Source organism: Syngnathus floridae, chromosome 12, assembly GCF_059516105.1.
Source record: "Syngnathus floridae isolate MCC-2025c chromosome 12, RoL_Sflo_1.0, whole genome shotgun sequence".
NCBI lineage: Eukaryota > Metazoa > Chordata > Actinopteri > Syngnathiformes > Syngnathidae > Syngnathus > Syngnathus floridae.
The window spans coordinates 7,306,890-7,323,853 of NC_142424.1; the positions used below are offsets into that span (position 1 = coordinate 7,306,890).

The 16,964-nt window shown below is 41.3% G+C and overlaps 1 protein-coding gene across 3 annotated transcripts in view; it reads right to left on the bottom strand.

Moving 5' to 3' along the window:
* Positions 1 to 16,964, bottom strand: part of pappaa (pregnancy-associated plasma protein A, pappalysin 1a) — an 80,860-nt gene that overhangs the window by 10,707 nt on the left and 53,189 nt on the right. For 2 of the 3 annotated variants that reach the window (XM_088392209.1, XM_088392207.1), the window contains 8 exons: positions 15,158 to 15,332; positions 8,105 to 8,288; positions 7,586 to 7,787; positions 7,229 to 7,463; positions 6,021 to 6,168; positions 5,504 to 5,619; positions 1,145 to 1,216; positions 165 to 263 (listed from right to left, as the gene is read on the bottom strand). In XM_088392209.1, the coding sequence (XP_088248335.1) occupies positions 165 to 263; positions 1,145 to 1,216; positions 5,504 to 5,619; positions 6,021 to 6,168; positions 7,229 to 7,463; positions 7,586 to 7,787; positions 8,105 to 8,288; positions 15,158 to 15,332 (1,231 nt within the window). The remainder of the gene's footprint in view (positions 1 to 164; positions 264 to 1,144; positions 1,217 to 5,503; positions 5,620 to 6,020; positions 6,169 to 7,228; positions 7,464 to 7,585; positions 7,788 to 8,104; positions 8,289 to 15,157; positions 15,333 to 16,964) is intronic. The other variant, XM_088392208.1, reaches the window with a different exon arrangement.

Consider the following 16,964-nt stretch of genomic DNA (forward strand, 5'->3'; position numbering starts at 1 on the left):
TTTATGGGCATAACAGTTCTCATTTAACATATTGCCTCCAATATATTTTTCTTTCAAAAGTACTTTATATTATTTATGGTGGTAAAGGCTTGCCAATGGTAACATGTAATCTAGAAAAAAAAAAAGGAAACCGAGTTCATGTGCCGTACAATGGTGCGTCTAACCTTCTTGGTCTTGACAGTGGATTGGCAGCAGTCTCCTCCATCGTAGTTACAGAAGGCTCGGTTGTTTACTGCATCACAGTAGTTGTCTCCCATGAATGGCTGTGTTCAAAAAACACACAAAAACAGTCATCTTCAGTAGTATCATATTGATATGGTTGTGTTAATGGGAGTTTCTCATGAGCAATACATGGCCTTTTACATCCTTTATCTTTTAATGTGATCCCCCACCCCCCTTTTTTTTGGCCTTTGGTGGACCAGAATCGTAAATCTGACAGAGAATGCAATAAACTATTCACTACAGAAAAAAAAAAAAAATCTCCCCTACGAGGAGATTTATAGGGTTGGCCCGACCCTTTCCACTTGCGTTAACAATCAGGATATCCAATTGGTTTAAAGTGCGCACATCATATAATTCTTACATACAGTGGAGGGGAATTCCTTCACACGTGAATGCAATATTTGCAGAAGACAGATGCTGTTTGATGTCGTGACCTCGGTCTGACCTACAAATAAACTAAAGACTTAAAAGGCAGTGGACGACACGGTAATGACTGGCTGTCTGGATTTAAGTCAACTACACTTCACCTCTTGTAACCACTCCCAAAGGTTTTCTTCCTCGTTTACAAAGCCTTGACGAGTCCACCGATGTTCAAGAGATTTTATTGTGAACTTCAAATCATGACAGACAAATGTATTCAATAAGAGGGAAAGGGGCAGATGAGCTTATTCAATTTTATTTGACAATCATTTAAACTATTTTGAATCCTGATATATGTTCAGTTCAAGCTCTTTCAAAACAATGTTTACCTGTTTTGTCTGACTTTGTCTCAATTTATTAGAAAATTAATTAATGCAGGTATGCTCTACTAGATTTTTTTCTAGCATATCAGGTCTTTAGAGCATATCAGGTTTTTATAGTAATAATGATAATCCACGACCACATTATTTAAATCAAATAAATAAATAAAATATCGTCTTACCTCACATCCTTTGAAGCAGTGCAGCAATTCTGGGTGTGGATACCACTTCAGTCCCATTGTACAGACTATACTCTGTTAGATACATTGTGAAGAAAGGTATAATCAATTAAGCTGTTAAGATTAAAGAACAAACAAAAACAGTCAATGTCGACTCATCAAGACACATGCATGCATTTATGATCGTGTACTCTTTTCATATTCTTGGCTGCCTTTGATTTCTACTGACCCATGCCCCCATCAGAACAATACAGTTTGAAAAGATAGAACCTAATAATGGTTGTGTGTTTGTTCATCGAAGTAAAGCAGTCCAAAGGGATAGTGTGTCCGGCAGTAGGGTTTGAGGGGAGGACAGGGGAAACACACACGCAAAGGTAAAGAGCACAATGTTCTCAAATACCTTAACAGAATGTGTGGAATCCTTTCCCACTATGCTTGTACTTAAAATGCAGCTCATGGGAGGTGTGTGTGGAATGTGCATGTGTGCATTTGTTTGTGTGCATCTGCGCGTGTCTGTCTGTCAATCTTTTAGCATTAATCCCATGGCAGACAGTAAAATGTCATATCCAAAGTTAATTTGTGTGAACTTGTGTGTGCAAGAATGAGAATTCAACCGTCGTCGTCCACATAAATAACTCCACAGCTCTCACGGAAAAAGTACAAAAAAGAGGTGCCTTGGAATGTCTGTGATTATCTTTACTAGGCCACCATATGAATCAATCAGACAACCAATGGTCTCATGCATTCCAGTACATACTGGAAATTGTGGCATCTGTAAAGCTGAGGTACACAGTCCGGTTTCATTATAAGTACTCTAACACAAATTGTCAGATACTTTTGTAAAGGCCAAGATACTGTTTACTTGATCATATGCTGCTGTTTTGGTTAGCAACTCATTTTTCACAATCTAAGTAAAATATTTATGTCTACTAGAGGGAGGCATTTATTCATATTAATGTGTATGGTGTCTATATGAGGAATAATGAATGGTATTATAAAATAAAGAGGCGACTTTTGCCCTACATGCCTCACACTCTGCAGTTGAGCGACTCAAAGCTCTCAGCCAGAAAAATATACAAATGCAGAGAATCACAAATTATTCCACTGGATAGCTTGCCGGGATTCTAATACGCCAGTGAAGGAAAGCACACTTGGATGTCAGTGAATTTACACTTTCATAAACCCTTCAACACCTGAACAAAAAAGTTTCATTATGGAAGCTAAATACATAAAGGAAAAAGGAAATACCATTAAGATCTCAAGTGTTGTTATAAACACACAAACTGTTCCAAATGAAACTGTGTCCTGTGTTATCCGTGCAGGTCAGACCACTATAAATCTAACATATCCCGGCGGGATAAAATAACTGCCTTACCTCAAATAACACCCCCAAATAATAACACCCCCTGTGTGCCTTTATCTAAGAGAATTGACATGGTTTTCCTTTGCGGCCGAAAACGAAGGCTATTTGTCATTTCAGCACTGTCAGCAAATCGATGCGATGGAGAAAGATGGAAGATGGAGGAGGAGGCGCGCATGGCAGAAGGCGAGGCCTACAGTAGCCACGCGGCGCAAGATGGAGCACCTTAATTCATTCGGGAGCCGAAAACTTTTTGCACCTACTGTACTTTCCACTTGTTCTCGTTGCTTTAGCGATGATGTCATCCATAAACCCTGTCCCCTCCCCGCTCTCTCTCTTTCTCGCTTTCTCTCTCCCACTCCTTTCTCCTCTCTCAGCAGGGCCGTAAATCATGATAATCCATGATGGTTGCCTGGCTTCACCCCTCACTATGTATGTGATCCTCACTCGCTCCAAGCCTCCCGGGGCGCTGATACCACATAAAAATAGATCCCCATCTCAGCGCCACCTTAGACGACGTAATGTCATATAGAAAATGACTAATGCCACTGGAAGCCCGACAGGCTAATTTTGCTGATAAAGGGGAAGGCGGGTGCTTGGGGTGGGGGCCCGTAGAGTCGTTAGCTACACAGGGAAAGAAGGAGGAAAGATGTCTAAGTGGGTCATAGTGAGAACTGAACTACAACTGGTTTAAAGCAATTAATCATCATCACTTATTAAGGTGGACAAAGTTAACCTCTCGCGTAGGCAACGTTGAACTACATTGAATTTACATTTTGCTGCTGTGAATTAATTATTTTTTCAATACAGAGACTTTGGGTAACGAACTAACTGTCTTGGGGGGCGTGGGAGGGTCAAGGATATCTCAGGGGGTCAGTAAAATATATTTTTTTACAAACCAAAAACATTTTTTTAAAAATTTCATTGTTTATTCTTTTTGAGGGACGTGGAAATGTTGAAATTTTTTTTCCAGAAAAGTAAAAAAAATGGGCCAATGTCAATTATCTGGCCTGGCACCTCGTGGGTGCAAGCATATTTCAGGGGGGGGGGGGCTTGCAGTGCCCTTGTGCCCTTGTGCCCCACCTCAGTGTCTTCTTCTGATGGTTCACCGAACTTTGTGTCCAATGGCAAAACTGGTGTTTTAGGGTTAAGGTATATTTTTTTTGTATTTTAATTTTCTTACTACATTTTAGAGGACAAAGATGCGTTTTAACGCTTGGCTACTTTCCCAAAAGTTCCTGTTGATGATCATTTTTGTCTGTGGAATAAGATACACACACTTAAGTCAATCGTTTAGATAAAAACACTTCATTGACTTTAGGGCAACTGACTGTCTGTCAAAGTAATAGTTAATAAATCATCTTCCCGCAGAAGTAACAATGTCAATGCTGAGCTTTGGCTCCCAGGACGCACTCAACCTTCTGGCATATGACCGCTATCTCTTTACGGGTTCACTTGTATGCAATCCATTGCGGCGCCCTCCAACAGCACAGGCTCAATTTACCACTGAGCACAAATCATATCAATTACGTACACCCATGAAAAACAGATCATTTCATGTCCTCGTGGCCCAGCCCACTGCTGACTCAGCGTGACTCTGAAAGCATACGAAATGGGTTGTAGGAGGGAAAGCACACCAACACATAAATAGTGTGATTCTTTCCACATCAGTGTCCCCTCAACTTTCCCTATCAAAAAATAAACAAAGCAATGCTAGGATAGGCTCCAGCACGCCCACGACCCCCATAGGGACAAGCGGTATAGAAAATGGATGGATGGATGGATCATCATTAAATGTGATACTACTCCTATACCATACAGCACAGGTTTCAAACTTGCAGCCTGGGGGCAACGTGTGGCTCACAGGGTGATATTTTGCGGCCCCCTACTTGACATCAAAGTTTAACACTAGTGGGGCCCCCACCTTTTTTGATATTGCCCTGAGCTTTTTGTAGCCCATAGCTCATGCTCATGACAGCTTTTGGCGAAATGCAATTCCAAAGTGACAACAAGTGGCATGAAAAGATATTCTTTCACCCAGTCCTAGTCACGACTTTGTAAAACCTAACGTGAAGAAAATATCAGCAACAAGAACAGCCAATTTCAAGAAAAATAGGAGCTGGACCGTTTTATTTTATTTATTTTTTCCCCCCCTCACATTTCTTCAATGTACGGAGAAAGTTGCATTGCTCAAGAAATCAGATGTCATTATTCAACAAGACATGTTGCGGAATACGCTATGGGGGACAGGGTCATCAATCTTGTTTTTGTTTTGAGGGGCCGTTAATTTTCTGAACTGTTATAAATAAATGTTGAGAAGACTGGATTAGTTGTACTTTTTGAACCCTTTTTTGTGGAATACTTGATGTGGCTCAGAGACACCCAGACCCAAGTATAAATTGGGACAGTTTCTGTAAACTATTGGGATGATGTTCGGGTTAGGTTAGGATAAATGCAAAATGCTTAACCCTAACATTCACCCCAACTCTAACCCTATATATAGTAAACTCAAATTTTGATGTGAACACTAAACATGCACGTTACGCCTAAATTCTAACTCTTAACACTAGACATATTTGTAATCCTTCACCCAAACCCAACCCAAACCTTAAACCTTCCCTGCTCAACCTAACGTCTATAACATTATTTGACTCAATTTCTGTAATTTATTCCAGTATGACACACACACAAAAATTGAACGTTTGCACAGGTGTGACTTGTCTGCATATCCCAAAAATAGCAGTCGGCTCAAGCACTATAACGACTATGCTAGACGGTAACACCATGTTCTGAAAAATGTCTGAGGGGTTGCCATGTTTCAAATCAAAACATTTGGTCACGGCGGAAGATAAAAGGCAGGCACACGTGGGCCTTTTTCGAATTGCGACCGATGGAGCAAGGATATCGACACCAGGCGGCAAATTCCTTAAAGGAGAGTTGTGGATCACAGGGCTTTGTCAAGTGCGTCTGTCACAACGGTGAAGTGGACACCTCCAACGTACCTTGACCTTGTGTGGGTTCCTCCAGTGCTCCTTGAGTACACCCTCTGCCGTCATGTTGCTAGGGAGGATCACCACGTCGTTGTTGCTCTCCCTGCACGACAGCTCACACTCCTCGCCTGCGCGTGACGGGAAATCCAGACAAAAAAAATCCAACATTTTAGCAATGGGCATTTGATGATATTGATGACAGCACCTCTGCTGGTTACAACCAAGTAGTACACTCATCTTGGTCTAAATTGCTCCACGACTCCATTAATCAACAATCAAGTCAACCGAATCAGTTAATTAGTACGACCACTCCAAGTGGTTGTTTTCAGCTAATTATTTTCATCCTAGCTTATTACCAGAACACCACATAAACACTTTCGGTTGGCTGATGCTAACCCTACCACGAAAGTACTTTGTAATGCAGATTCAAGTCATGATATAAGACCCTTGGAGATTGTCAGAAACAGTGATGCAAGCAAAAACGTTGACATGATTAATAAAGAAAGCTGATCTCTGAGTGCATACCCACCTATGCCATGACCTCGCCTGCATGAGTACTGAAGGCTGTAATGCAGGTTTTGAGGTAAGGAACACTGGCCTTTGATATTGGGGCAGAGGCGGAAGGACCCCGTCCAGTTGCCGTCCTTCCTACAGCGGATGGCGTTGGAGCTCGCGCCCTGCAAAAACAACACGGACACGCTCAACCGACTGGCAGGACGAGGACATTACGCGAGGACATTATGCTGGCATCTCGTTGCAAAAGCAGGGAAATACAATCCAACTTTTATCAGGCATCCAAGCCACGAGGCCTGAGAGGCCGAGCAGATTAAGAGGTGTATACATTTCAGAATTCCAAGCCAAGCAGGGTTGTTGTGGAAATCAATAGCCTTCTGAATAGAGCAGCATCAAACTAAGGGGTGCTATGGGAGTCGACTAACCTGAAAACAATGTAAGGACTACCCGATAAAAGATGGCAGGTACTATGGGGGCAAGTCAGTTTCATTAAATATCTATACTAGGAACTTATCAGAGAACTGTTTATAGCATGTGTTTAGTTGACAATATTGTCTGTTTTACACAATACGGATAAAAGATTAAAGCGCTCAGGTTCTTCTACGGTGCTTTAAGCACTTGAGGCACAAATTAGGATCTCTCTTAAACTGTGCCTCCAAATGTCTTTAAATGAAGACTCGTGGGGGGGTATTAAGCCGATTAAGTTAAATTTATGGTGTTGCTAATATATATATATATATATATATATATATATATATATATATATATATATATATATATATATATATATATATATATATATATATATATAATTATCTTAATTATTTAGGAAGCTAACTAAAATGATATCAGTTTGCATTTAGATTATTTTTACTCATTTTAAAATTTGTTCATTTTTCTTATTTCCAATTAATTGTAATCAATGAAAAATCTATTAGAAAAAGTAATTAATATACAATATTTTAATTGACTTTTTTACAGTAGTATTTTTGATTTTTTTAAATAATCTAACCATCCATGATCTAATTATCTACCCGTCCATGTATTTATTTTAGTTCATCGATTTATCTCTTTTTGCATAAAGCCTTCAAAGTACTAAACACTCAAAAAGAGGAAAGAATCCAAGACAAAGGCAATGTTTTGTTGCTCTACAAATGACACATGATAGACGTACACACAAAAAGTGCAATCAAGGATAGAAAGAGAGGCAAGAGATGGACAGACCTGCTTGCATGGAGCGTGCAGCAGCCTCACCGTGTGGGCGGAGCCTCCAGTGACGGCATTAGCGCTATTACCGGCCGGGTCAGAGCAGTTAAGTCGGCAAACGCTGTCGAAGCGGAAGCCGTCGGTGCAGTGGTAGGAACCATGGAAGATTGGTGGCGGGGGGTCGCAAGTCACCGGTTCGCACGCCCCCTCCAGCCAACTGCCGTCTTCAGTGCACTGACGTTTAAACGCTCGCCTGTAAAAATGTAAATTATGATGAGGAAATTTGAGAATGTTTCAAATAATCTGTTTCTATTCACCACAATTCTGTTTGTGGGGACAAAAGATTCATTCATCAATGACCATTTGCTTCTTTACCTCTTGGGTTTATTGGTCACATGATAGCCCGGCCTGCATTTGTACTTGCACAGTGATCCCACTTTGAGGCCCGTCTCATTGCAGCGTTTAGTCTGCAGCACGGCGTTGGGCACGGGCGGAGGAGCTGGGCAGCGAAGCTCGCAGAGAGCCTCCGGGAAGGACCACAGCCCATCCTCCAAGCAGGTCAGCGTGTTGTTGGTACCTGATCAACAAACGAAAACGTGTAGATTGAAGGAGATGTTCAGTTGCCTGTAAAAGTCGTGTCATCTTGCTTTGTATCTCTCCCACTAGACTCTGAAAAATGCAGAACTTACCAGGATCCTAATGCGCATTAAAATTTAAAAATGAAAACAATGTAAGAGAAGACACGGGCCTCATCTGTTTGCTTGTCTGACACTCCCAAGATTGCACTTAAGTTTATGCCATCTTTTTTTTCCCAAGCAAACCTCGCCAAAGGTATTTTAAGGGCAGGCTGAAAAAAAACATCTATACATGCACGAGCACGACGAGGCCACTCACCTACAAGCTGGGCGGGTTCACGACATTGGAAAGTGCTCTTCTTGCCATAGGTGGTCCCCTCGGGGAAGTTGAAATTGGCCGGATGAACGTGATATTTGTCAGGCAGACCGCAGTCGACTGGCTCGCATGACACCTGTTTGTTCCATTTGCCGTTTGCGCAGGTTATGGTCACCAAAGAGTCAGACTGCAAAGGAGCACAGGGTATCGTTTCAAAAGTTGTTCGACTAGTTTCTTTGTAAAGAAATATCTTATGTGTCCTAATTTTCAGAAGATTATCATTTGGTAGTAGTACGCTTGTATATGGTAAATGTACAATGTAAACAGACTGGCGCGCCATTCATAAGATCTAAATGTTGGATATCAGAACTGTCGTAAACAATTTTTTTAATATCACATACGTGCGAAAGAAACTCTGTTTTTTTTTTTTTTTTTTTTAGGGTTAACCAGCTGACTTAAACATGAAGCCTATTCATTTTTGATAATATCTCGAAACGGGATGGATGAGGTTGCTGAAGTCAAAGGTCCTTAAAGGTAACTGCCACTTTAAGTGTTTTACCCAGTGCAGTTTTTGACTTCAAGACGAAATAACCCAACCGATCGACGTTTGCTCGTTGATGATAGTGATTCGCTGTCCGATATATGCTTTTATAAGCCTGTCGCTAAAAAAATTCAATTGAGCTTAGCTTACGGCACGTCGGTAAACCGCACTGGCCACTCAGCAGTTCCAGGAGCATTTGTAAGGGCAAGTTGCACCATTCAGACAACTGATATCCTACAAGTGCACCTAACACCTCAGCGCTAACACAATGCAGGCTGACCTAGGTAGCAGTGTGTCAATTTCTGGGAAGCACTCACACACACACACACACACACACACACACACTGAATGTTTCTCCAGATCGGTTTTGGTGCATCAAATTTTTTTGACAGACAGCCCATAATTTTTTTTGTCTGGTGGATAGAAATACAAAAAGTTGGCACAATGACACATACACAGATTTGACCTACCAAGCTAATGCCCTTAGCTTAGCGGCATGATTTATTGATTGACAGCTGACTGATATCCATAAATCTAAATCCCGCCAGTCTGGGATTCTCAAACAAAAAACGACGTCAGACCTTCAAGTTGACTGATTGGGGCCGCAAAGGCTGGTGAAATGGAAGAGGACACAACGGAAAGGAGCCAGACAAGCATTAATAAAACTTGCACTATTATACAAATGTTTGGCAGCATGCACGCATAGAGTTGGTGTTCATACACTGAAGCTGTGTGAAAAAAAATGAGGGGAGGGATAAACAACAGTTATAAAATTTCTCCAAATCGAAACTTCTGATTGGCTTGATACACTAACAGAAATAGTTCTGATTCCTTTATATTAGTTGGCTTGTGGTATTCTATTGAGAGGGATGAGAGCAAAATGCGGAGCGCCGTCCAAACCTCAAGTGTTTTCATCCTTTCCTATTAACTCGCAACATGTTACACAACGGGAATGCTTAAATTTATGACCACGCCAACAAATCTCGCAACAAAGCTGGGAACCTTTTATCATTTTGACATCCGTCGCCGACTCAGACTAAATAAAGGAAAATCTGTGTTTTTAGCATAAATTTCTCCACTTTTTGTTTTCCCTTTAAAGAGTGTCCAAATATAAACGTCATTCAATTGAGCAGACTTTTCTTTTGCAACAGAAACCTCTTATTTCTCTGCCGTCATTAATTTTTGATCTTTCATCTGGATCCCAGCATATGACACTGCATAACAGTATCAGGTTCACCCCAAATAAATAAACTCCCGGCGAGATCGAATGCTTAGAACGCAACACATGCGTCCCATGTGAGCGAGGCCGCCGTAAAAGCGAGTCATTAATCCCCTGGGAGCTAATATGATTACAAAGGGTATGCATGCAAGGTTCTTCAAACGCAAAGGAAAGCCATCCGATGACAATATTGAGTGCTGTTAAAGGTCTGTGGTAGGCTGCTATAGGGCACGTAAGGCTGCGAGTGCCGCTGTGCGTGTAAATTTGTGGGAAGTTTCCCTCCTTTAAAAACTTTACAGCTGACTAGCGCTCCTCCAGTAGCCACTTTAACAACCTTTGGCCACTCTGCCTAATTCAAGCCAGGCAGCCTATTAGACACAAGAACCAACAGAAGGACGACATTTTCATTCGAGCCAGAGCTTTTCCTTAAGCGGCACACAAACACATGAGCACATGTGAAAAGTATGGCTGCGGCCTATATACTGCACTTGTATTTTAGTAATACGTTCTAATGGCGCTATATAGAAGTACCACATTTGGAATGGTTTGATGGAAACAACTTATATGTCGTTATCCCGTTCATTATGTTGATGATTTGACGCACTAAAACAGCAAAGGAAACACATTTTCAGTATAAATTTGGACACGCGTAGACTTGAAGCTTGTATTGTACAATAAAAAGGACTCCCGCTGGTATTTTGGCTGAGGTTGACTTGATGTCTAGCCAACCGCTGTTGTGAAGAAAAAAAAATGATTTGTGTGCAGAAAAACCAGTAACATCAGAGAGTCTTTGAGCGACAAAACCCAGTAAGGATTTCGACTCTGGCAACAATATAAGCTCTCATTGTAACCTAATGAATGAGAGAAGGAACCAGAACCACTGAAGGATTTAAGCACATAATAACCTTTTCGGGTTATAAAATCCGCAAACATGGTGCAGACGGATATTTTAGCTGGAAGCAACTGTATATCTAAAACGAAGAACCCCATGTGTTGCTCTGCGGCGGTACCGCAACAAGCTCCAATTTTCAAAATTAATTTCCGAATAAAATTAATTGGAATGAACTGATCTAAAACCCCGAATAGCTGTACAGGGAATATTCTTGAAATTTGATACAAGTTCAAGCAAAGATTCAAACATACTTCTGAAATTAATTAGAATAAGTGTTGCTGCGTCACATGACTGGCAAAAAGCTCTTTTTGTGCGAAGGTTTTTGGTTTGACTTAAAAGCTTAAAAAACTGAAGCCCAAAAACTGTCACTGGAAAGAGGTAAATAGTGATGACGCAGCGCTGAGATATTGAAGTTTGCCAGAGTTGCATTTTTTAATTAGCAAGGTCCAATTTGGCCAGAACATTGATGAGGGTTAAAGTGTTTGGAATCTATTGAGGTGGGACAATTAGAAAGAGAGCTCCTCAGCTGTCCAGAGTTTTGGTAGTAGTAGGCACTAGTTTTTTAGATATATTTTCTGTTATTTAGCAAGTTAGCTATAGCTGCTTAAACGTTATCTTATGCAAAGACATTTTAATTAACTCAAAGGTATCTGCAATTAGCAGTAGAAGACAAAAAGCAGTAGAAGACATCTTCAGATGAACTGACTGACTTCCTACTTCAAATGCCCTTTCACTAAAATAATGTCAGCGTCTAATACGCATTAATTCCGTACTGAAGGTAATGGCCGCTGGGACATTCCACGGCATTTGTCTGAACGGAGCCTATAGTGGCCCCCCTCCTTGCACGGCCACACACATTTACAGGTCACACGTTGACACCATGCACCACCGCCTTAAAGAGACTTAAGAGGGTCTTCTGGTCACACTCTAAATCTAATATGTAGTTGGGCTGACTTGATCACATACAGTACGGCCGTAATTCAGCTCGCCGAGCACTTTCAAGTTGCCGTGTTGTATTACGACAAGCCAGTAGAGCCCGAAAGGGATGTCTATATGAGAAACCGTGGCTATTAGTCAGTTGTGGTGCCAGTACTCAGTGTTCTCTGACCACTTGAAAGCGATTCAAATGGAAAACAGACAGCTGCAACATTTACAACTTAAACGTACGGATGGGGGGGAGAAAGAAAATATCCAGAGAAGAAGGTGTTCCTGGATCTTTTTTTTTTTAGTGTGACAAAGATACAATGGCTAATGGAAGAAGATAAGAAGACACTGCCTGCTAAACTTTTCAACTCGAGCAACAAGGCAACCACAATTCATTCCATGAAACACTTTTGGTTTACTTTCAAATAGAAATTTCCCATTGAAAGTAATTATATTTTGAATAATGTGTACCAGAATCTAAACTGTCAGCGAAGCCATGGATAGTAGGCAAAGTAACATTTTAACATTATTGTCATATAAAATAGATGTATAAGTTTTAAAAAACAATATATAGTATTTCATCAAGTGGTGGTCCAGATATAGTTTCAGACATGATTTTATTTTCTGCAACATAATCCCAAACCAAACATGGCCGCTATTTGGTAGGTCTACTAAGTTATCACTACAGAGAATTTTTTTTTTAATTCATACCGGTAACTTCGCCCAAATTTTGATGGAGATAAACGCACCAGTAAGATTTTATGAATTTGTATGGAAGGGAAAGCACTCAAATTAGCAATTTGGTCTAAGAATAATATTGACCTCAAAAAGTCAAAGGGGCTTTCCTACCCCAACTGATATAATGTAAGATATTAAAAGAACAAGCTTATTTTGATCACAAATCACAACCATATTGCTCGCCAGTTGGCGCAAGCACAAGAGACTAACAGTCAAAGCTCTTTTCAATAGAAAACAGACAATTTCACTTTGAATAAAAGCAATCTGATATTTTATTTTGTTCAACTTCTGTGTTGTTGAACTTGATTTGACTTTGCAATGGAACGACGGCTCGTGACTCAGCTCGCTTTTGAAATCGGGATGTAAGAATAGGCGTTCACAGTGATTGCCTTAAATCACCTTCACGTTCGTCTTGTTTGTCCAGTGTTTCGACAAATGTACGCTGCTGTCCCAGGCGTAAAAAAAAAAAAAAAAAAAAAAAAGCCACATCCGCCCCCACTCAACCCCACCACATTCTATAGAGTAATTATAAACATCATTCTGTCAGCAGAACTACTTTGCAGCATCAGCTCTATTATCGGCGACATGTGAGCTGAGCGGAGTGATTTAGGTGCCCCCAGTGACAGGACAAGGCTCATTTGAAAATCATTTTGCAAATTTATGTTGATGTTTTTTGGCACATGGTTTTCTGTCTGCCTACTTAAAGAACATATGTAGCCAAGTTTAAGAGTCAAGAGGAACATGGCTCATCGCTGAAATGATCCAAACCCTTGAAGTGACCTCAGAGTGACTCTGACTGGGGTTGGACATTTGACTACATCATTTTCTTCATTGACTATGGCATAAATAAATGATCAATCCATTGTTTTTTGTTTTGGTTTTTTTCAGTATTTCTTAACATTTGTCATTGAATATTCCGTAATACTGTTTCAATCAGCAGATAACATTTTGTCTTCTTTAGACAGCAAACTGACTGAGAGTCTCAATATCATATCAGTAGTTGTTTCTTTCAAGAACTGGGGAAATTGAGGAAAGTCATCTTTTTAGAATTGATGAAAGTGTTACACATTCCGGAATATTTTTTCAAACAGATTGCCGTTTTGATGCCACTTAAACATCAATAAAAAAATTCCCAAGAGGGTTCATCTAGGTAATTTTTCACAGGTATGAAGCCCTCAAATTGGTTTGATATGATGGTGAATAAATTGAAACAGTGTATACGACAAATATTTTATAATTGACTTTTTTTGTATTTGGGTGAAGTATGGCAATAAGATTTGAAAACTTGCCACATTTCTAAAAATGTCAAAAGGTCAGAGTTTGCCCGAACGTCTTATGTGTGATGATGAAGACTCCTACATGTATACATAGAATAACGATGTGATTTCCTTCAAACAAATCCATCATCTGGTGCACCTACAACCCATTTTTGTCTTCCTCGGCGGTCCTGCTTAACACATCTTAGTATTTTGATTGAGGTTAGCCTTCTCTATTTAAATAACTGTACACAAAATGGGGCAGACCTTACCATCTTTCCTATTTGCCGCTGTCCCTCCCCTCCACTTTCTCCACATATACCTGCCCCTGCCACTCTAACAAAGCATAATTTAGCACTAAATGAATTGGCATTGATGAATAGCCACAAAGTGCGGCGTCAATCAAACCCTAATGCAATTAGCGACGCGCTCAGACTCAATGGGGAACTATTGTGTTTGTGGATGTAAATGCACCGCCACACTCCACTGGTGTAATTATTCCCATGTGGCACTTTATGCACATGTACAGTGCAGACCGGGTCACTGAGCAGAGGACACATCAGGGACAGCTATAAAGGACACAATACTTACTAAACTCTGGGAAAGTCTGCTCACTTTTTTTTAATCATTACACACGTGTGGCTATGCATAAAAGCTCATTGGACACTTTGTTATCTCGTTTCTTATTATTCTGGCTTCAACGTTAGTCATATTGGGGGATAAAGCATTTATACTGGCCTTTCCAGAATCTTGAAGCCAATTTTACGACTTTACGGCATGGCGTCAACGCTCCTGTTTGTTTATTGACTTGTAAAAGTGCATGTACCTGCATCTGTGTGTATCTTGTTTATGCAGGGCATTGAGTGCAATTTCCCGTATGCGTGTCGGTTTCTACATGCAAGTGCCTTTTATGTGCCGACGCGGTAGCAAATCTATGCAGTTAAACAGTGGCTTCACTGTGTGTGTATGTGTGTGTGTGTGTGTGTGTGTGTGTGTGTGTATGTGCGCGCGTGCGTGCGTCCGTGCGTGTGTGTGTGTGAGTGTGCACACGCATGCGTAAAGGAAGTGAGAGAGGCTGGGAGTGAAAGAGGGAGGGGAGGGGGAGCAGACACTATGCGATGATGTCATGGTCCCAGCAGAGCGACAGGCACACAAAGTGACTGTCTGAGGTGATGGCGCAGCATTCTCGGCGAGGGACTAAACAGGTATGAGGCGCTCACATGTGCAGAGAGGAGGCGCCGGGTGGACATCTCCCCAGCTCCTCAGTGCCGCACTATGTCTACCTGGATGATGTCATCCCCTTCCCCCTACCTCACCCAACCCGAGGGACTGGCTGTGGCACTGGCAGGTGACAAAAGAAGTGCAGAGGCAAGCAGAAGCTCTCTCCTGGCCACTTGTGTGCTGAAGTTTGCATCGTGTGTGCATTCACATTGGCACGCATGTCCCAATATGCTCTTTATAATGTATAGACTATGTTGTGCATCACCTGGCTCTTGATGATGTCATCATCCTGGTGGATCTGCAGGACATATCCCGAGTTGCAGGAGATGGTGCAGCGGTCGCCGTTGTAGAAATGGCGGCCAGCGTTGTTGCACTTGAGCTCTGCATTGCGGATCAAGGGCTCCTGGCAGTCGATGGCTTCGCACGAATAATGTACACAACTGCGAAGATGGTGATAGATAGAGGGGGAGGGAAAAAGAAAGTGAACGAGTGAAAGTCACAAATGGAGGTGGGTGAAGTAACAATGTAAAATGTCAGTGACCACATCTGTCCCTCGATGACTGCTTTACATAGTGGATCGATAAACCACACGGAGACAGAAGACAGCCATATTTGGCATGTGAAGGAGGAGAAGTGAAGGCTGGGATCGACACATTGCGGAGTGACATGTTGGAATGAAGAGTGGCAGATACAAGGACTGCGTTGGCATTTCATGCTCGTGAAATGCCTGCACGCTCAAACTGACAATGTTTTTTTTTTTTACAAGTCTACCATATAGGGGTCCACAGAGAAAGTGTGTGTGTGCGCATATGTTGGACTGCAGAAATTTAATCTCGAGTTTTATCTCTTCATCCATTTCTGTTTTACGGCCTCTCTTGTAGCTGTAATCTTTCTTATTTAAGTGCTTTTTCCCCTTCCACTGAATCACAGGCTGCCTACGTAGTATGTAGGCTACTGTATTTATATGCGTTCATGCCCAATGGTTCCATCCCGCAACTGACAAGCGTAAAAATTTATTGTTCATAATGGAATTAGGCCAAATAAAATGTTTAAATATGCAAGGCAGGGCGACATGTGGCGCTATAATGATGCAATCACAGTCTGATTTAGCCAGTCAGAAGCAGCTGTCGCTCAGTTGGTTCGAATGCCAACACCCATCATTGTCTGCTGTCAAAGTGTCCTTGAGCAAGGCATTGAACCAGAGGTATGCATTGTAACTGCTCTCAATTGCCTTACCTGGTTAAGAAAAAAACAAATAAATAAATACTCTACATAAAGTATTTGCAAAAAACAATTAAAGAACTATACTCAGAATATCCTGTTCAAATATAAAGGTGATGAAAAATAGTAGAGCAGTCGCGGACAATGAATTGGAGGAAATCCGGAGGTACTTCATATTCTTTGGTACTTGGAATCCTTTTGTCATAAATTTGGATTTAACCAGTCAATATTAAGCCTTGTGCATCGTATAACTCAATACTTAACTGTGGACTGGCACGAAAAAACGGAACGGGAGAACGGTGTGCACAAAGTGACGTTTAATAGCTTTTTACTGTTGTTAACGAGTGGAGGCGGATGAGGGGAGGTGGTGTGGAGGGGTAGGGATGTGGTGTTTTGGAATGTTACAGGAAATGTGTGTGAACGAGGCAGCACTGGAGATGGAGGCGCACAAAAACGGGAGACCTTTGCGAAAGCTGACGTCTACGCTAACAAAATGAGAAATTTGCTCAAAATGAAGCCTCAAACTCATTTTCGACTATGATGGTTAGTCAAATCAGCATGTGTTGGCATCCATTGCAGATATAGTTCTAAATCAATTTAGTTTTTGACACATGACAAACAGCATAAAGAGCTTTATCGCTAGCCGCACACCTTCACAGCCACAAGAGTCCTTTGTGGATGTTTACTCGAAACATGTGGCATGGCAAAACCGTGAGTGTTTGTGTGTATATATGTGTGGATCATCAGTGCGAACAGTTGCATGCGTGACAGCGGTGTGGCAATCGGGTAAACACTGCGAGTTCCTTTATACGTGCGGTTGGATGTCGTCTTTTTTTGTGGTTCAGTGACTC